Source organism: Aquarana catesbeiana, linkage group LG02, assembly GCF_042186555.1.
Source record: "Aquarana catesbeiana isolate 2022-GZ linkage group LG02, ASM4218655v1, whole genome shotgun sequence".
Lineage (NCBI taxonomy): Eukaryota > Metazoa > Chordata > Amphibia > Anura > Ranidae > Aquarana > Aquarana catesbeiana.
In genome coordinates this window covers 592876374-592898216 of record NC_133325.1, presented here as the reverse complement: position 1 = coordinate 592898216, position 21843 = coordinate 592876374, and the positions used below count along the sequence as shown (strand labels likewise).

The window sequence follows — 21843 nt, the reverse complement described above, 5'->3', positions numbered from 1 at the left end:
CAGATATCATTATTTTCAGCTGGCGATTCTGTGCACGATAAGAACGATCATAGTGGCAGTTCCGCCACTTGATTGTTCTTGTAGGCGACGGGAGGGGATGCCCCCCCCCCTCCCGCCGCCATCTGGTGCTTCTCCGGGCTCTCCCGTGCCATCGGGAGCCCGGAGAATGAATCAGCCGGCGCCGGATGAGGACAATAGAGATGACCGTCGGAGGCCCGGGCGCGATGTTATGACGTCACGCCCGGGTACCCGGAAATAACCGAAGCCGCGATCGCGGCTGTAAGCATGAGATAGGTAAAAAAATGTTTTCCGATCTCATGCTTTCCAGCCTGGAGGAGAGATGTGGGGTCTTATTGACCCCGTATCTCTCCATAAAAAGGATCTGTCACATAGATTCCTATTACAAGGGATGTTTACATTCCTTGTAATAGGAATAAAAGTAATCAAAAAAAAAAAAAAAGTGTAAAAATAAAAAAATTAAGTAAAATAAAAAAAAAAATGTAAAACGCCCCTGTCCCCGGTAGCTCGCGTTCAGAAGCGAACGCACACGTAAGTCCCGCCCACATATGTAAACGCCGCTCAAACCACACGTGAGGTATTGCCGCGTGTGTTAGAGCGTGTACAACAATTCTAGCACTAGACCTCATCTGTAACGCTAAACTGGTAACCTGTAAAATTTTTTAAAACGTTGCCTATGGAAATTTTTAAGTTATGAAGTTTGGCGCCATTCCATGATTGTGCGCAATTTTAAAGTGTGACATGTTAGGTATCTATTTACTCGGCGTAACATCATCTTTCACATTATACAAAAAAATTGGGCTAACTTTACTGTTTTGTTATTTTTTAATTCATGAAACCGTTTTTTTTCCCAAAAAGGCGTTTCAAAAATTATTGCGCAAATACTGTGCGAGATAAAAAGTTGCAATGAGCGCCATTTTATTCCCTAGGGTGTCTGCTAAAAAAATACATATAATGTTTGGGGGTTCTGAGTAATTTTCTAGCAAAAAAATGAAAATGATGATTTTGACATGTAGGAGAGAAGTGCCAGAATAGGCCTGGTATTGAGGTGGTTAAAGCCAAACATTTAGCATGTTCAAGAGGATCAGCTTTGACAGGTTACATACTTTCCTATGATAGAGTGGCTTTAACTTAAAGGGGTTGTAAACCCTCTGTTTTTTTATTTCTTTAATGTCATGCTTGCCTACAGTGTGCCCTGAACCTTGTCTTCCGGCGGCGCTGGAGGCTCCTCGCATCGGTAAACCCCCTGGGAGAAGCGCTCTCCCTGGGGGTTACTTTGCGGGTGCGCTACCGAATCCAGCACAGAATGCCGGACTCAGCCCCGACCCCTGCGTCATTGGATTTGATTGATAGCAGCGGGAGCCAATGGCTGCGCTGCTATCAATCTATCCAATCAAGAGCCGAGAACCCCGGGCAGAGAGGTACGACACGTTTCCGCCAAGAGAACGAACAGGCTCAGGTGAGTAAAACGGGGGGGGGGGGGGGGGGGGGGCTAGGGGGTCGGTCAGTGTCAGAAGTTTTTTCACCTTAATGCATAGAATGCATTAAGGTGAAAAAACACAAGGATTTACAACCCCTTTAAACCTATTGCCAGGTGAAGGACTTAGTGTTTGTAAACCCTCGTATTATTTTAAAATAAAAATATCAAACCTGTTTACCTGCTCTGTGCAAGGGTTTTGCATAGAGCCGCCACGATCCCCCTCTTCTGGGGTGCCCCGCCTGCGCTCCTTGCTCCTCCTTTTCAAGCCTCTTTCCATGGGGGGCATGCGTCCATTAACACAGCGTGACTAGGCCCAGCATGGCTCCTACCTATAAATCTGTCCAATGAATGACTTTAAGGTGCAGTGCTCTCCTTCCAGTTGCTTGGGTGGATGCTTGAGTCCCCATTGCTTAAAGGGGTTGTAAACCTACATGTTTTTTCACCTTAATGCATCCTATGCATTAAGGTGAAAAAGCACCTGGCAGTGACTGGCAGCTGGACTAGACAAATGTGCACGGCTAGCCTGGTATGTCAACAGACTGTGAATCTGGCATTTTCCCATGTTAACAAAGCCTTTGCCATCCTTGTGGAGATATGCTTGTTTTCAAGGACCTCATTGACTAGCGATTGGAAGCAGTTTTTAAAACTTGGTTCTTTCTGGCAGACCCTGCATTGCTGTCTGCCCTGGCTTTAACTTTAGTCTGCCAAACTTTAGTTGATTGGGCTAAGGTTATCGGAATGGATCCAGGTGCCTTATTTTATATTTGAGGTGTCTGTTGCTCATGCCTTCAGCCTTGGGCTAATGTATGGATGGGTTGTTATAGGTACCTTCTCCTCTTGTATGCGTTTCTTATCAACAGATATAAGTAAAACTTTAGCGATTACTGGGCTGTAGAACCAGCATGTAAAATGCCCCTGCTCTACTTCCCCTTCAAGGGACAGTGTTGATCAGGGTGCCCCTAGATACCCTTATCAAGGGTGTCACCAAGTCAAGGGTGCCCATCTGCCCCAACAGAAAAAGTCGTAGGGTTCAGCGTAGGAAGGCTCATCCTTTCTCTGAAGCCAAAAGGGTTTCTTTCATTACTTACAAACCCTTCTCCGTAAGAAAGGGCGCCTCCACCTTCCAACAAGGGGGTTGTGTCTGTTAGCCTTTGCAAATCTTTGGTCAATGAGCATATTCGATGGTTGGTTAAGGATGGTGCTTTCCAAGCTAGAATTCTCAGCCCATTCCTCAAGTCGTATCTTTCATGCCTGCCGGTGTCACCACACAGATTAGTTGCCCTCCGTGGCCATGCAGGTCTTCCAAGAGCAAGGGGTTATTGCCCCAATGTAAAAGTGAAAAAACCTTACGCCATGGAATTCCAAAATGTGCTTTATAGTGAAATTTAGAAAATTAAGCTGTTCCCCTCAAAGTGCAAGAGGCTTTCTATGATTTGGGGTGTGTAGTGGGTAGGGGGCTCTATATGTGTTCAATTATGACATTCTTTATACATACACAATTAAAGTGCATAATGCTAATTAATAATACGATATACAATTCATAAATCCTGACAATCCAGTGCTGAAATTAATTGACAGTGATTCAAATTATTGCGTCAGAAATAAAGTCCATAATTTTTTTTGGTGCAACTTCAGTTCCTAAAACCGTCACCAGTGGCAAACTTCATGTAGATCACCCAGTGAATGTAAGTGAATTGCCTACTCACCAGACCACCATGACCCCTCTAGCAAAAAAAAAATGGTCACGTTAAGCTGTTAGCATGGATCAATGGTCCTGCTGGTGTACCAAAGGAGATGTGATTGGGAACCTTGCAGTTTCTCCACCGCGATAGTCCATTCATAGTGTAACACCATTTATTTAAAATATTTATAAAAACATTAGCCAAATGGCTGCTTATATTGGTTGGTGCCTTAGCTTAGCCTGGCACTGAGGAGTTTAGACATGAATCACCAGACAGATGGATACTGCAGCCGTCCGACTTGCACTGTTGTTGATCGCGTGCGTTCCACCGCCGTGGTGAGAAGAAACCGGACATGGCTGGAAATGACATGACCGAGGTGCGCCTCGATGTACGTTTCCTCTTGCTTCACTAGGCAGATTACATTTTGTACCCCCATGGTCAGACGTGATTGGTGGAATCCATTCTACCCTTCCCACCACTAGCTGATGGCAAAATAACGCTGCCCTATTTGTATTTGAAAAACTACAACCATATGTGGACAGTGACAATTTGGCCCATATTCTCTCTGGTGATTCATATCACAACAAATACCAAAACAAATGCTTACATGTATAAATATATATCTGACAAAATAATTATAATCTACAAAATGATGATAAATAAATTATGACCATAATTGATTAGTACCTGAATGATGTATATATTATATGATATTGGTAGTTACTAATTTACGTCAAGTTGATTGAATATATGTTCTACCCCAGGGATATCTCATAGCACAAGCTAGTGTGAATTTTTCCAGTTTGTGTGGATATCCTCAAAAGTGGAGATGGTGATACGACTTCCACAATTATCCACACAACATAAACAATCCAATAGAGGCCATACGAATGTTCATATGCCATGCGAGAAATGAAAAAAAACTTGCATAGCGTGATAACGTTAACACATTTTAGATCTTATCTGAGAGCTCCAGTACTGAAAAACTCCATCTCCATTTGCAAACTATTGAAGACATCTGAAGAGACATATTATCCAGACCTGTTGGTCACTAAGCCTTTTTGACTTGTATGACGTATGTCCTCTCAAGTCAGTTCTGGTAAGCCTCTTGATGCCTTCGGTGACGGTTTCTGAATCACCAACAGTCCTTTTGCTCACCTTTGGTGTTTTTACACTTCTACTTACCTGCCTGATCCAGTTAATCCCTTTTATTGTAATGTTTGGGTGGACTTTGGTCCTCTGCCTCTAGTAAGCCTCCATAGACCCCTGGTGGCGGTTTCTCTTCACTTTTTCATTTCTACAATCAACATTTGTGGACTTTTTTGATAAAGAACTCTTAATGGTGTTAATCCCATTGGGCCTCCTTTTGGACTTTATCTTTGTTCTTTACCAATCATTTTTAAACGTATTAATATTTTTGGTACACAAAGTAATGGTTTTAGTTCACAGCATATCACTTTGTTTCACTTTGTACTCTAAACATCATAAGTTTGTGATATCAGTTTAATCTACACTATATATTATTTTATTTACTTATTTTTTGGGGTTTATAGTGCTACACTTTTTTGTATATCGGGTTTGGTGTATATAAATATCTTTCATAAGGATGGGCCAATGCTTTTTAAATATTTTTTCAACCTCTTTATATTGTCTATTAAAGCCTGTAATGCTAGGTCAGCTTTAAAGGAGACTTTATTTTTAGTTAAGTTTCCCTATCCATAGAGGGGACCTGTGTCTGGCATTTGTTTAGTGCCCTAGGTGAATAGCCTTTTTCCAAAAATCTATTGGTGAGGATAGCTGATTAGGCTTTGAAATCTAAGCTGTCACAGTTCCTCCTGATCCGCATGTACTGACCTTTATAGATGGCTGTGAGCCATTTAGGATGATGACAACTTTGTATGGGCACATACCATTTCTGTCAGTATCCTTAAAAAATGTATTGGTGATTTTATTGTGTGTTTCCTCAATACTAAATCAAGGTAGTTTATGGTCACCTTGCCCATGTGGCCGAAAATTTTAGACCATATCTGTTGGCATTCATTATCCCTATGAATGATTCCAAACTGGCTTGGGAACCTTCCCACGGGAATACAATGTCATCAATGTACCTTTTATAGAATATGAGGCCTTGCCATTTCTGTCTGTATATACTTTCCTGTTCCCATTTTTGAGCACTAGGTTAGCCACACTAGGGGCATAACGAGCCCCCATTGCGACTCACTTGATCTGGTTATAGTGGACCCCCTGGAACTAAAAGTTCTCCATGGCCAGTTGTAGCCCTTCCAATATGTGTTTAATTTGTATTTGTTTTAACTGGGATTGATTTTTCAAAGCCCATTTTACAGATGAGAACCCATCCTTTTGTTTTATATTTGTATACAGGGACTCCACGTCCACTGTAACAAGAAACGTGGTGTCATTAATCTCTAATTTGGAAAGAAGTTTGATAATTTCTCTGCTGTCTTTAAGGTAGGATTTACCAAAGGCTGGAGAAATATGTCTAGATACACTCAAACTTTTGAAAACAGGGAACCAATCCTGCTAATGATGGTTCCGTCCTGGGGGGGTTCTCCTTAGATTTATGGACCTTTGGAACAATATAAAGAACAGGAAGTATAGGAGCATGTGGAATGAGGTATTTAGCTTTTTTTTTTTTTTTTTTTTTTTTTATTTATCCAGAATTTTGGCTTTGGTTCCCTTTTTTAACCCAATTCGTTCAGTTTTAAGGTTATGCGCGGGATCACTTTTCTGTAAGTAGTTTTATCACCACTTAGTCGAAGCACCTCTTTGTTGTAGCTATCTTTAGTTAATGTAACTGAATTATTTTTAAGCCCACTGTGTGCATGTTATTCTGCACCTGTATCTAATGAGGAACTGAGCGGCTGTCCACAAGAATGTTTTTGTATGTTTAGTTTCCTTACATATTTTTCAATGACTACATAGCTTTCAAATTTGTCCAGATTTTTGTCTGGTGCAAACTTGAGTCCTTGTGCTAAAACTTCCATTTCTTCTTCTGAAAATTGTACCCCTGCTAAATTGAATAGCCCTAAGTTTCATTGTCTTTCTCTTTCTTTTCCCTTCCTCCCCTAGCTCCCCTCCTGAATGGTCTCTTTAGTAATGCTGTGGTGGTGGAGGTGGAAACCTGTAGGGCTCCTTCCAGCCCCTCCATTCCCCCTCTTGCTGGTATTGGAGTTGATATGGTGCTGGTCTTCCTCTAAAATGTCCCCAGTAATCGGCCCCTAGGTGGTCTGGGGGGATTTTGGTTCCTATAATATTGATGGTACTCTGGTGTTCTCTTTGCCAATGGAGCAAACCTATTTTGTGTGGGTACTGAGGGGTATGTGGGTGGTTATTCGGTTGGTTGAGTTTGGCTTATTTTGTGGTTTGGTGTGTGTGTGTTTTTTTGTTTTATAGTTTTGGGGTTATAATTATGGTTGGTTGTCATATGGGCTACAATTTCTTGTATCTCAATTTCCCTCTCTACTGAGGATTATTTAGACATTGGGGGAATTAATTCTTCTTGCCACTTATAAACTTTTTGATCATTAAAATCCTTTAGGTCCCTTTGGTATGTTTTCTGTTTTATTTCTCCATCATATTTCGATAAATACGTTTGGAGGTTTTGTGCTTTTCCTTGATACTCATTGGATTCTTTGAATGGTACCATGGTTTTTCTCAGCTCAGATATCTTAGATTCCAATAATGTATTTTTTGTTTTTCACCTTCTAATCACGATTAGCTATTTTTCGCATGATTTGAAAAATTGGTACCATTTATTCAATAGATTAAAGTCTTCCACGCCATCAATGGCACTTACCTCCCATCTGAGTCTCCTAGGTGTGAGATTTTTCCCAATATACATCTCCAATGATGCAATGTCCCACCATAGTCTGATCTGTATAACCATGTCATGTTGGAGTTGTTTAAAACCTCTTTCTAAATCTCCATTATTATGATTCTGTTTAAACAGTCATCTAAGTAAATGTTCCTCCCTTTTTATAAAGTCAAAAACATCCATTGCCGTAAGTATGTGTTTTTAAAATTTTCAATACCTACGGCAAATGATTACAGGGGTTCTATTTCAACCTCAGTTCCCAAATTAAAAGGGGGCGTTTACCCCATCTTGTATTTCAAAGCCTAATTGTTGGTTCAGAGGATTTGATTGCTGGAGGAATCCAACTCCTGATCAACATTCTGGCGTTTTGAGCGATTGATCCCACTCCTAAGCCCACCTTTCCATCCCTGGCTTCTACTTCTTCCTAACCTATCAGAGTCTGTTTTCTTTGCTTTCCTCGTTAAATCTGTAATATTCTCCCCTCCTCTTTTGGCCCTTCCATCTCATCTATGGTCTTTAAAATGTCTCTGTACTTTGCCATCTCTTCTCTATTCTTTCTGTCCTCTTCCCTCTTTTTTTCTGTTCTCCTTGCACTGCTCTTCCATGTTCTTTTTGTACTACTCCTCCTCTCTCATTTACTTTTCCACCTCTGTCTTCAGCCTGTTTTGCTTCTGTCATCTGCTGCTACTCTTGGTCAGAAATTTTCAGGCTAAACAAAGTGTAAGTAGAGAATTTAAATTGGAACACCGTGTAAAACCTTTGGCGTGGAAAAGGGGTTAAAGCGGAACTTTACCCATAACAGTTTGATGACACTTATTGAACCACCTCCCTACCCAGCCATAGACATATGACGTCCTGGGATGGGATCTCCCATCCTGGGTGGACATCATATGACGTCCTGGGATTCCCGGCCGCGTTGCTCGGGACCCGGTGCGTGTGCCCGGCAGCCGCGATGTCAGCCGGGCACACGCGATTGCCCGTTAACCGGGCCGGACCGTGGATCTGTGTGTATAAACACAGATCCACAGCCTGTCAGGTGAGAGGAGAGCGATCTGTGTTCCCAGAACGGAGGAACACTGATCGGTCTCCTCCCCTTGTACGTCCCCTCCCCTTGTACGTCCCCTCCCCCTACAGTTAGAAGCATTCCCTAGGAAACATATTAACCCCTCCCCGCCCCCTAGTGATTAACCCCTTCACTGCCTGTCACATTTACACAGTATTCAATGCAATTTTATAGCATTGATCGCTGTATAAATGTGAATGGTCCCAAAAATGTGTCAAAAGTGTCCGATGTGTCCGCCATAATGTCGCAGTCACGAAAAAAAATCGCGATCGCCGCTAAAAAAATAAATATATATTTTTTTAAATGCCAAAAATCTATCCCGTATTTTGTAGACGCTATAACTTTTGCGCAAACCAATCAATATACGCTTATTGCGATTTTTTTTTTTTTTTTTTTTTTTTTTTTACCAAAAATATGTAGAAGAATACGTATCGGCCGAAACTGAGGAAAAAATTAGTTTTTTAAAAAAAAAAAATTGGGATATTTATTGTAGCAAAAAGTAAAAATTATTGTGTTTTTTTTCAAAATTGTCGCTCTTCTTTTGTTTATAGCGCAAAAAAATAAAAAACGCAGAGGCGATCAAATACCACCAAAAGAAAGCTCTATTTGTGGGGAAAAAAGGACGTCAATTTTTTTTTGGGTACAACGTCCCACGACCACGCAATTGTCGTTTAAAGTGCGACAGCACTGAAAACTAAAAATTGGCCAGGGAAGGAAGGGGTTGAAAATGCCCTGTATTGAACCGGTTAACCACTTCAATACCAGGCACTTACCCCCCTTCCTGCCCAAACCAATTTTCAGCTTTCTGCGCTGTCACTGTTTAAATAACAATTGCGCAGTCATGCTACACTGTACCCAAACAGAATTTTTATCATTTTGTTCCCACAAATAGAGCTTTCTTTTTGGTGGTATTTGATCATCTCTGCGGTTTTTATTTTTTGCTAAACAAAAGACCGAAAATTTTTGAAAAAAATAAGTTTTGCGTTTGTTTCTGTTATAAAATTTTGTAAATAAGTAAGTTTTCTCCTTCACTGATGGGCACTGATAAGGCGGTACCGATGAGGTGGCACCAATAAGCGGGCACTGGTAGGAGGCACTGATGGGTGGCACTGATATGCAGCACTGATGGGCATTGATAGGCGGCACTGATGGGCACTCATGGGTGCCACTGGTGGGCACTAATAGGCGACACTGGGCACTGAGTCTGCAAAGATGGGTACTGCTGGGCGGCACTGCTGGGCGGCACTGGCATTGGTAGGCATTGTGAGTGGGCACTGCTACACGGCACTGGCATTGGTAGGCATTGAGTGGGCACTGCTACGTGGCACTGGCATTGGTAGGCATTGAGTGGGCACTGCTACGCGGCACTGGCATTGGTAGGCATTGTGAGTGGGCACTGCTACGCGGCACTGGCATTGGTAGGCATTGTGAGTGGGCACTGCTACGTGGCACTGGCATTGGTAGGCATTGTGAGTGGGCACTGCTACGCGGCACTGGCATTGGTAGGCATTGTGAGTGGGCACTGCTACGCGGCACTGGCATTGGTAGGCAATGTGAGTGGGCACTGATACGCGGCACTGGCATTGGTAGGCATTGTGAGTGGGCACTGATACGCGGCACTGGCATTGGTAGGCATTGTGAGTGGGCACTGATACGCGGCACTGGCATTGGTAGGCATTGTGAGTGGGCACTGCTACGCGGCACTGGCCTTGGTAGGCATTGAGTGGGCACTGCTACGCGGCACTGGCATTGGTAGGCATTGTGAGTGGGCACTGCTACGCTGCACTGGCATTGGTAGGCATTGTGAGTGGGCACTGCTACGTGGCACTGGCATTGGTAGGCATTGTGAGTGGGCACCGCTACGCGGCACTGGCATTGGTAGGCATTGTGAGTGGGCACCGCTACGCGGCACTGGCATTGGTAGGCATTGTGAGTGGGCACTGATACGCGGCACTGGCATTGGTAGGCATTGTGAGTGGGCACTGATACGCGGCACTGGCATTGGTAGGCATTGTGAGTGGGCACTGATTAGAAGCTACCTTGGCACAGATTTGCATTTCCCTGGTGGTCTGGGGGGGCATACCTGGTGGTCCAGTGTGGATGGCCATCCTGGTGGTCCAGGGTGGCATGATGGTGGTCCTGGGCGGGATGCGAGGGGGAGCAGCGCTGATCAACAATCAGCACAGGACCCCCTCTGTCAAGAGAGCTGCCAATCTGCTCTCCTCTACTCGCTTCTGTCAGATGCGAGTGAGGAAAAGCTGATAAACGGCTCTTCCTGTTTACATCGTGATCAGCCGTGATTGGACACGGCTGATCACGTAGTAAAGAGCCTCCGTCAGAGGCTCTTTGCCGAGATTGGTGTAGCGGTGTGTCAGAATGACACACCGCACCACCGATCGCCGCGATGCGCGGCGGCTTTTATCCTGCTGGACGTCATAGGACGCCCAGTCAGGATGATGCAACCAACGTCCGGCCGTCATTTTGCTATAGGCTGGGCGGGAAGTGGTTAACAAAAGAACATACATTCCACATTAATAATCATGTGTGTGCTCTCAATTACCTTCAGCATTGCTTCGGTTTCCTCTTGTTGGAGGCTGCCATTTTGTTGAAGCCCTGAGCAGTCACTTCTGTTTACAGTTTAGGGAAGATGAGAAAATATATTTGTAAGTTTAAAGTTTTTGTTTTGTTTTTTTTCTCCTTACCTAAACTGTTTCCTCAGTACTAAGGATAAGCTCCGGCGTGTTCCCACAGCCCAAGTGCAGAGCCCGCCAGGAAGTCGCTAATCACAGGCAGTGAGACATTGTCCTGATGCGCGGCTGCAGAGATCGGGAAATGTCGGGAAGCGCCAACTTCCTGGCGGGCTCTGCACTTGGGGTGTGCGAACACGCTGGAGCTCATCCTTACTCAGCACAGTGTCATTTCTGTTGCTTTGTTCCCCCTTCAGTAACAGTTGACCTTTTCAGAAAATAGAATTTCTTTGTAGGTAAAAAAAAGTGTGTGTGTGTATATATTAGGGCTGGGGTAAAAATCGATTTTAATCGTGAATCGAGTTGTGAGCTCAAATCGATCCCCCCCCCCCCTTCAGAGTTTCGGATTTACAGAGGACACGGGAGGCTGTATTCCCTATGTAGCCAGCAGTGAGGGGGCGGGGGCCGGGAGCTCCACTGACATGCTGACTCCTCCCCATGTAGCCTGTATGCTCAGAAAAGAACGGCTGTAGTTAGAGCAGTGATCGGAGTGGGCGCGTCAGTGGAGCTCCCAGCCCCGCCCCCTCTACTGGCTGGGGAATACAGAGGTCTGGGGGCGGGGCCAGAAGCTCCACTGACGCACCCACTCCGATCACTGCTTACTACAGTACAGCCGCTCTGTTCCGAGTGGAGCTCCTGGCCCCGCCCCCTCTCTGCTAGCTAGTGCGAGAATACAGCCTCGTGTCCTCTGTGCACTCTGCAAAGCTGTCATCGGGGCCCCAATTCACAGGTATTCTGATGCAGTATATCTGCAGTCTCTGATAACCGTCATGCAGTATATCCGCGGTCTCCGATAACTGTCATGCAGTATATCCGCGGTCTCCGATAACTGTCATGCAGTATATCCGCGGTCTCCGATAACTGTCATGCAGTATATCCGCAGTCTCCGATAACTGTCATGCAGTATATCCGCAGTCTCCGATAACTGTCATGCAGTATATCCGCAGTCTCCGATAACTGTCATGCAGTATATCCGCAGTCTCCGATAACTGTCATGCAGTATATCCGTAGTCTCCGATAACTGTCATGCAGTATATCCGTAGTCTCCCATAACTGTCATGCAGTATATCCGCAGTCTCCGATAACTGTCATGCAGTATATCCGCAGTCTCCGATAACTTCACACTGACTTTTCGGTTAGAGAAAGGGTTTGCCTTTGCAATTTTGTTTGTTGATGCACTTTAATATAATTTAAAAAATCTGATTCGAATCATGAATTGAGTTTTTTTTATTATAAAATATTTATTATTTATGTGTGTGTGTATGTATGTATGTGTGTATATATATATATATATATATATATATATATATATATATATATATATATATATATATATATACACACGCGCGCGCGCTATCTCTATCTCGGAAAGCATTGCACCCTCGATCAACAGATCACGTGTGCAGACTGTCAGTGTAGCTGTCTGCCTGTACATCGTGCAGGCAGTTACTGAATTGCAGGGAGACTTAATGAACTACTAGAGCGCTCACCAATTACCTTGTAGTTCATGAAGAACTAAGTTGTCGACCACAATGGTTGATGGTAGTTGTATTTCTCTCATTCACTGAAACCTGTGAACGAATGACATGGCCATGTGGGCAGAGCCCCATACAGTCGTGCTGTTTTCAGATTGCAACAGTGAGTGCGGGGAGCAAATCCCCCACCGCCTGTCACAATGGGGGCTTGGGGGTGCTAGGACCAATGATTTAGTAACATACCCTGAATACGCATATACCATGTGATGAAAGCTTAACTTTATCCTTTAATGCTGTTGACAGATTGGCTCCAGTTGCTCTGATTTTAGGTACAGTGCTGAGAATAGAGGCAACTGAGCATGTACAGAACAGGGTGAGACTGGATTTTAAACCGTGTAGGCACTTATTTTTAATGTTTTACAGCTATACCTGCAAAAGGGGCCAGCCTGAAGTGATCTATAAGGACTTAAATGTCTTACTAAAGCTCCACTTTAAACTTTCTTCCAAGGGTTGATTTCTATGTCTTGACTGGGAAAGTTTAGCAAGGAAATTTGGGGTTTGGATAATAAAACCACATATTAAAAACTGCTCTCATCATAAAACTGACAGGATCTGGTGTGTGTGTGTGTGTGTGTGTGTATATATAGAAAAATATGAAATTTTCATAGGTTTATTGTATAACTAATCACCAGGCAGGCCAAGGTGCTTTGTAGCACCACCTATTGTAGTTCTATCTTCCAGCAACTTGCTATATTGAACCTAGCTGCACTTTCCAAAGATACTAAAAACTGATGGTGAAAAGGACCTGTGCCCCTTTAAAGTCTTCAACTTCAGATGAGATTTCCCTCATTTCATGTCATGGTGACACAACCACAAGTAACCAGAGAGTCCAAATGCATTTAATAATTTGTGCTAAATTAACAGGGCTTTAGTTGAAAGAAGAACCTTGAATTGGACTCAATAGAGCTTTCCTGTGTGAATCTGTGTAATTGCTGGAGTTACTGGCCAGTAGTTAGGGGTGCAACGGATCGTCATTGATCCGTACGGATCAATCAGCGCTCTGTGGCCTCGGCCATAGAAAAGGCCGCGGCTTCGGCCTAGCTCTGGAGCGGCGGCCATTTTGGTACACCCGGCGGCCGTTTACCACGTAATCGCTCCGTCAAATGATGGAGCGATCACTTGTAACAAACCGGCGTCATGTCATGACGCCGGTTCCTCTCTCCCCCCTGAGAATACTCTGCAATGCCCTGCCAATACTCTGCCATACCCTGCCAATACCCTGCAAATATATTATTACAGTGGGGGAGATTGTGGATATTACAGTGGGGGAGATTTTTTTTTGTTGATCCGAAAATGATCCGAACCGTGAGTTTTTTGATCCGTTGCACCCCTACCAGTAGTATCTGCATGAGCAATCAAGACAAGCTTTTTTTGATTCCTCATGCAGAAAGTCCCCTTTTTGTTTCTTCATTGGAGTTTATAACAGCAAGTAAGGATGTCTCACCAATAGCAACTGCAATAAAAACCCAACTGGGGTTCTGTCTCTTCCCCGTTCCATCAGAAATCCAAGAATCATCTCATTTGGATTTCCTCTTTAATTTTGTTAGAATTGTTAAAAATGTTTAACGAGAGTAAGCAGCTGCGCGTGTGTGGGTTAAACAGCAGCTATGGCACCTTTACATAGGATAGATGGTTTAGAGCAGGGTTGCCCAACCTTTTCGAGGAATGAGGGCCACTTTAGCGACTTGGAAACCAGTCGTGGGCCACAATGAGCAGAGTTCATTGCTGTCTTTTGTGAGACTTTTCTGTTCCTTTAAATAAAAGTGGGCTGCCGTGCCCCTAAAAATGCAGTCTGGACTGGCGAACCTTCTTGAAAACACATGCACCACTAATCACCCCGATCTTAACAGCTGGTTAAAGTTTACTTTAAATGTAATTGTAATGCCTTGTATTGCCTCCAGTCTATCAGCCCCCGGCTTTTTTAAAAAAGCAACAAACATGTCATGCCTGCTCTATGTAATGGTTTTGCACAAAGCAGCCTTGATCCGCCTCTTCTGGGCTCCTAGCTCCTCCTACCTTCAGAGTGCCCCTATAGCAACCTGCAAAGTATAGTATGGAGTGCCCCAATAGCAAAGTAAAATACTACTGCCTTTAGAACCACTCACTTCCTGCCCAGGACTACATGGCCCATGAGACATTGCTCCATTCACAAGTTCTTAGGCAATTACTGACATGTATGGACAGTGTACTGAGCTGTATGTTTGCTGCACTGTATTTCTTGATATGTAAACAAGTAATGCATTCTGTATGCAGGCCAACTAATCGATTATGAAAATAGTTCACTACCATTTTCATTAGTTGTTTTGGCCCTACATATATGGAATTTGATTTACGGCATGCGCCGTAGACAGCGGCGCACTGAGCATGCAGCTGCTAACGGCGATATGCCGTTAGTGGCGGCTCCCGCATGCATGTGCGGGAGTGACGTCATCGCGGCTCCGGCCAATCACAGCGCCGGAGCCACGATACCCCGAAAGAAGATGGACAGCGGTGACATCGCAGGCTTCTGTGTCAGGTAAGTGACACATAATGGGCTACTATGCAATGCATAGTAGCCCATTATGCTTTACCTTTGCTGGGAAACAAAGAGGAAGTAAACCCATGAAATTTAACATTTCATCCCAGACTGACAATGCTGCTGTCCAAGGGTGTCTGCCTTACTACTTCATCCAGAATGCAGACACCCTAGGGCACGTGTTACTGGCTGGATCACCAAGTGAAGTAAAGAAAAAAAGCCTTAGGCCCCTTTCACACGATCGGACCGTTCAGGTCCGCCTGTCAGTTTTGACGGCGGACCTGAACGGGCGATCCATGTTAGCCTATGGAGCGTCGGATGTCAGCGGAGACATGTCCGCTGACATCCGACCCCGTCCGATCCGCTAAAAGCAGACGTATGGCTCTACGTCCAGATCCGTCGCTGGCGGATCGGATCGGGTGAGATCTGACGAAAACGGACACGCTGTCCGTTTTCGTCCGATCCCTCCATAGGCGGCAGCGGCGCCTGACAAGCCCCTCCCCGCTCAGTGAGCAGAGAGGGACCTGTCATCCGCCGGCTCAGCGGAGATCAACGGACAGATCTCCCGCTGAGCCGGCGGACAGAGGCGGGCTCCGTAGAAACGGAGCCCGCCTCGTGTGAAAGGGGCCTTAGGCCTCATGTACACTGCTGCTGCTAAATGGACATTTAGGAGCAGTTGGGCATTTTTTTCAACTGCCCCTGAACTCTCCTCTGTTATCTTATCAGTACATATACACAGAGTCGTTTCTAGTCGTTTCTAAGCAGTTTAGGAGTATAGAGGCCTTTTTTGGAAAGCATAAAAATCTAAAAACTCGCGTTTAGCCGCAAAACTGACGTTTTAAACGTGTGTTACTATCTGTCAAGTTAAATCGTTCAGGAGAAGTTCTAAAAACATCCCGTGTACATTAAGCCTAAGGATGGATGCACGCTGCATCTCAAAGCAGCGGCTCCTACGGGCTTTTGAGCTTTTTTTTCTGCCTGGAAACTCCCCTCCATGTTAGCCAATGTGTCCATGCACACTATGGCTTTTTCAGGAGTTTACAGGCATATGCTCTTACATGCAGATAAAAACCCCAACCAAACTCGGGTTTTTGAGAAGAGCTTTTGAGCAGAAGAGACACCCAAGTGCCTGAAAACACGCAAAAAGGCATGAAAAAGCTCAAAGTATGAAAATGTATAAAACAAATTAAAAGAAAAAAAGGAGGATGAAATGAGCCGAGGGAGAGTTTGTGAGAAAAAATGCTTGTGCTCAAAAAAGCATTAAGAAGCTCAATAAAAACACGCAAAAGAGCACAAGCTTCTTCAAGCTAGGCAGAGAAATAAAAGCTCAAATACCTGTAAAAGCAGCTTTTTTTTTTTTTTTTTGGTTTTTGAGCTGCAGTGTGCATGAGCCCTTAAACCCAGAAACAAAAGTGTTATATGTCGTATCTTATCAAACCTTAAAAATGTGGTGGCTGCATTTGTTTTCTTTTTAGGCCTCATGTACACTGCCGCTGGTAAACGGACGTTTAGGAGCAGTTGGGCATTTTTTTTCAACTGCTCCTGAACTCTCCTCTGTTATCTTATCAGTATATGTACACAGGGTCGTTTATAGTCGTTTCTAGGCAGTTGAGTTTAGAGGCTTTTTTGTAACCCAAAAAAATGCGTTCAGAAGCTGTGTTTAGAGGCATTTCAAGCGGCTAACTGCGGCTACCCGTGTTTAGGCGCGTTTTTTCATCTAGAAGTTTTTAAAAGGGAAACATTTTATTCATTACTTTTGAGCCTGGAAAAATGCTAAAAACACACCAAAAACTCAATTATCACTGCCTGCAAGCTTGATATTCCATGTGATATTCCCCTTATCAGCCAATTGTACTATACACGACTTGTGTTACTTGGCACTGAATTTGAATCACCAACAGACGTTCCTCTGGTGGCACGCTTTTCCTCATGTTGTTATCCATGTGAACTAGACGGGGTCCAACCTTTTCCAAGAGAACGTCAAAGGTGGCAATCAACGTGTGTAAAATAAAAAAAAATTCTCTGGGTAATCACGCAGCTGAACATAGATATTAGAAAGTATCCTGTGAACATGCGTTGAGCCATCAATGGATGTGTTAAGTAGGGACAAACTGGTCCTCTCACGCAATTTTCTACATCTTTGGAGCCTCAGCAAAAGCAATATCAGGAGCATTTCCTCACACATGCTCATCATGGGATCCATATTAACAAACCAACCAGAAAATAACAGCTAGCTACAAGCACACTGCTTTCTCAGCTGCTACTCACACTGTTCTCACAGAATGGCTGAAATAGTTAAGGGGCCTTTCACACGGACGGTTGTTCTGCTGCAGTTAAAAGCATATAATATGTTCTGTGAAATTCAAGACTCCAGGCACTGCGATCAGCTGCATTTGTACAGTGGGATTACCTTTGTTTACGTGCGTTTACATGCGGCTGCGTTTAGAACATTCTTGCCATTTCTGATGTGCTTCCTGTTGCTTTTCTTTCCTTGTTGCTGCTGCTATCCGAAGGAGAAATAGTACACTGCGATTACCTGCAGTTTGTACAGATAGCTGCGCTAAATTGTTCCTGGACGCAGTCAATTCTATTTTTTCTATCCACACCAAACCGCATGTAACTAAATCGCAGCTAAACGCAGTGTGTGAATGGGTTCATATGAAAGCATTGTGTGCTTTTAGCTGCGGTAGAAAACTAGAAAATCCGCAGCTAAAAGCACAATTCTATCCGTCCGTGTGAAAGGGGCCTAATACCTGTTTTAGAGCTTTCTAATCATTTGGGAGGGTCTCCTGAGGTTATCTTTAGTAAATGCTTCTGAACGCAAATGCAGCTTGTAAACACTGCTAAACATACGTTTTTAAACATGGATTACTAGCTGTGATGTTCAAGCATTCAGGAGAGGTTGAGAAACGTCCTGTGTACATGAAGCCTTAGGCCTCATGTACACTGCTGCTGGTAAATGGAAGTTCAGAGGCAGTTGGATGCTTTTTTTCAACTGCTCCTGAACTCATCCAATGTTGTCTTATGTGCACATGTACACAGCTTGGTTTTTTTATGTCATTTTTAGGCAGTTGCGTTTATAGGCATTTCTTTGAAGGCAAAAAAATGGGCTCAGACACCGAAGTTTCAGACGCATAATGCCTAATGCACACGAGACGCCGGTGCAAACTCTGCTGAAAACATGTTTTTAAAAGCTGAAACCGGCGTTCAGAAATGCCCGTTTTGCTGCGTTTGCATGCCGCGTTTAGCCGTGTTTTACCTCATTTGCATCTAGAAGCGTCTGCAGAGAAGAGAATGACATTTTGCGACCCGACTTTGGGGCCCCGTATCTCGGGGCCACTCGGTGCTAGGAACCCCAAATTTGGTGTGCTAACACAGTGGAACTGCAACATATCCAAATTTGGGGTTCTTAGCACCAAGTGGCCCCGAGATACGGGGCCCCAAAGTCGGGTCGCAATATGTCAAGCACTTCTGCAGCAGAGAATGACATTTTCCGACCTGAATTTGGGGCCCCATATCTCGGGGCCACTTGGTGCTAGGAACCCCATTTGGTTGTGTTGTAGTGCTAGTTTCACTGTGTTTGCACACCAAATTTGGGGTTCCTAGCACCAAGTGGCCCGGAGATATGGGGCCCCAAACGCTTATGAACGCAAACGTGGCTAAACGCGGTACCGGCGTTTAGCCGCGCTTGGCGTCTGAAACGTGGAAAACTTTTGCGTCTGAACCCATTTTTTTTTTTTTGCTTCTGGAAAAACAAGGTAAAAACGACTGTGTACTTGGACGCATAGGATAACATTGAATGGGTTCAGAGGCAGTTGAAAAAAGTGTCCAACTGCCTCTGAACGCGAGTTTAACAGCATCTCGTGTGCATGAGGCCTAAATGCGGTAACTCGCGTTTAGCCACGTTTCGTTTGCAGCCGTTTTTCATTTTTGGCTATTTTGAAAAAAAAAAAAAAAAAGCTTCTAAATGCAAACACGGCATGTAAACGTGGCAAAATGGACGTTTTAAACGTGGGTTACTATCTGTCAAGTTAGATCGTTCAGGAGAGGTTGTAAACGTCCTGTGTACAATTAAGCCTAATACTGTTTTAAAATGCACTCTTCTAGATATGTCAATTGCTTCTTGAGCTTTTCTGTTAAAACATTCTCAAGATGTACCAAGTGGAGATGTTTAGGCATACGGTCCTTCAGTCAACAGTTTTTCTGTTCTTGTTGGTTTTGTTTGCTGTGCTGTTTTGGACTACCCAACACAGACAACACCCCTCTCTATTTATGGTCTTGTTCTTTGCACTTTTTGTTACAAACCTAATTATGCTGGAAAAGGCAGGGATTATAGCAGAGTCAAATTCCTCGTAGGCTGCTCTGTAACCAACTGTCTTTGAATCCTGTGTCATTCAATGAACTTCAATATAAAAATGGTCTTCTACTTTGTGCATAGTAAATATCTTTCTATAGTACATATAAAGTGCTCTCCTGTTTGGTTGAATCGGGAAGGGTACCTCAGTATCTATTCTCTTGCATTTGCTGATTTTCTTGGGAATAATCTCTTGAACTTGGTTGGTGAAAATGGCCAGTATAGGTAACCTGCTTTTAGGAATCTTGTTTAACCTACCGCCTTTTTAATTCTTTACTGAGCAATATAAGTGAGGCATGTGCTTAAAGTGCCAATAACGCCATGCTTTTTTTTTTTTTTTTAATTTTCAGTATAGTAGAGAATGCTCAAAACCCCCTGTCCAGATAGTTTTACTGCTTGTGTCCTGCTAGAGAGAATTCCCTTCACATGTTTTAATGATGGAACAAATTGAGATTCATTTCTACTTGGTTTTTACAATTCCCATCTTAGAGAGTTGTCACCAGAACATGTATCCCCATTGAAGTATTTACCTTCACCTCTTGCTTTAACTCCGCTAAAATGTTGGATTTCCGCTCCCTTTTCATTTTCGTTGACATTGGTCGCCAGGACACTTGGAAGAGGTGAAATCTACCAAGGGAGGACACAGAAAAAATGGCCCTTTTTTTTTCTTTTGCATGGTTTGAATTATAACTTTTAAAGACCAGATCAGCAGTTGTTTTACTTTGCATATTGCTTGTACTTTATGCTTCGCAAAATTGTAACAGGCACAGTGTCCCCTAGCTCATCAATAAATGCCTGACAAAGGGTCTGGCCCTTTCTTACTCTATCCAGACCAAAAATGCTTTTATATAACTTTAGTTTTGATTTATTTATTGCTCTGAAAAAATAAATTGCCACACTAATCGGGACCGTATAGTCAATTTAAGGGTATATATTGGCTATCAATTGTGATAAATATGCTTTACATAGTATTGCATTTCCGATAAATTATATAGATATTTTTTAAGAAGTTCAGATACATGTTGATAACCTTTTGATTTTCCTTTCATTTAGGCTGTTCGTTGCTATGAGGCCCTTATCTTAAAATCTGAAGGAAAAGTGGAGTCTGATTTCTTCTGTCAGTTAGGCCATTTCAACCTATTATTGGAAGACTATCCAAAAGGTAAGGCTAAAATATTTTTCTATGTCGAATCTCTCAAACAATTATAAGCTATTAAATTAAAATAATTATTAAATTATAAGCTTATGAAGCATTCCGATAACAGCATTTTTGAATTGTTATAATTGACTTAAAGGATCACTAAAGTTATTTATTTATTTTAAATAACAAACATGTTATACTTGCCTCCACTGTGCAGCTCGTCTTGCACAGAGTGGCCCCGAACCTGGTCTTCTGGGGTCCCTCGGCGGCTGTCTCGGCTCCCCCCCCCCCCGTTCCCGTGATACAGCCGGCGGCCATAGCCACTCACTGTATCACTCGGCCCCCCCCCCCCAGCACGCCACGTCATTGAATGTGATTGACAGCAGCGCGAGCCAATGGCTGCGCTGCTTTAAATCCATCCACTCTAGCCAATGAACGGCCAGGCTGAGTGGCGAAGAAGATGTCGGGGGTGAGCACGGGACTTTCAAGGGGTCAGGTAATGACATAGAATGCATTAAGGTGAAAAACTTTTACCTTTACAACCCCTTTAAGATGTTATCCATTGTTATCCATTTTGAAAAATGAAATGCAATGCTCTAACCCCTGATTTCATGCAACATCCTGCTGTTAGAGATGGCATAGCATTTCTACCTTTAACCCTTTCACTTCCAGTCTCTGCACTCCACCCTTTAACTCCAGTTGCCAGACCAATTTTTTGCACTTTCTCTCTTCTGCCTTGAGGGAATATTGTTATCCCAGGGTTAGCCATCCCTGCTGGGAGAACAGAGGTTATTGCTAGCGGCTATAGCCACTGACAATAATTACATTAAAAATCCCACATGCTGGTTGTACCTAAGTCAATCGATGGATCGACTTGGGTACAATCAGCCTACTCAAACATGGTTCAAATCTCAGCCAGTCTTTGGTGGACTGGCTGAAATTTGAACCGGCCGGCTTTACATGCCACTGCGAATGTCTGAGTGGGAGCAATGATCCTAAGGCTTTTAAAGTGATGACTATTGACAATTGTGTATGCCAAAGTTTGTTATCCTTTCATGAGCATGCACAATTTTAAGGCTTCACATGTTTGGTTTCTATTTACTCATCATAATCTCCTTTATTGTTAAGTAAAAAAAAAAATATTATGAGTTTGTGTGGACTAAAATTACGTTTGGTGCATTTTTTTTTATAAAAAAAAATGCCCTAATGTGTGACAAATTGTAACTGCCACCTTTTTATTCTCCAGGGTCTTTGTGTTCAGAAAACCTTTTTGGGGTTGAACAAATTTTAAGGCTTTGTGTACACACAGCCTACTTTTGCTTCAGGCCTCAGGAAAACGCAATAAGATCGCGCAGTGATTTTTCTGCAGTTTGTTTTTTCCAGTGGCCGGTGGTTAAAATGTTCCTACCCTAAATGTGATTCTTCTGAGTTCAGGAGAAGGGGGGTTGAGGGAGGTTGAAGCTCCTAAATTCA

The 21843-nt window shown here is 43.4% G+C and overlaps 1 protein-coding gene across 4 annotated transcripts in view; it reads left to right on the top strand.

The window, feature by feature from the left end:
• The window catches only part of KDM6A (lysine demethylase 6A), a 249491-nt gene that overhangs the window by 34056 nt on the left and 193592 nt on the right, over positions 1-21843 (top strand). For all 4 annotated transcript variants that reach the window (XM_073616273.1, XM_073616271.1, XM_073616272.1 and 1 more), the window contains exon 3: positions 20283-20391. In XM_073616273.1, coding sequence (XP_073472374.1) covers positions 20283-20391 — 109 coding nt within the window. The remainder of the gene's footprint in view (positions 1-20282; positions 20392-21843) is intronic.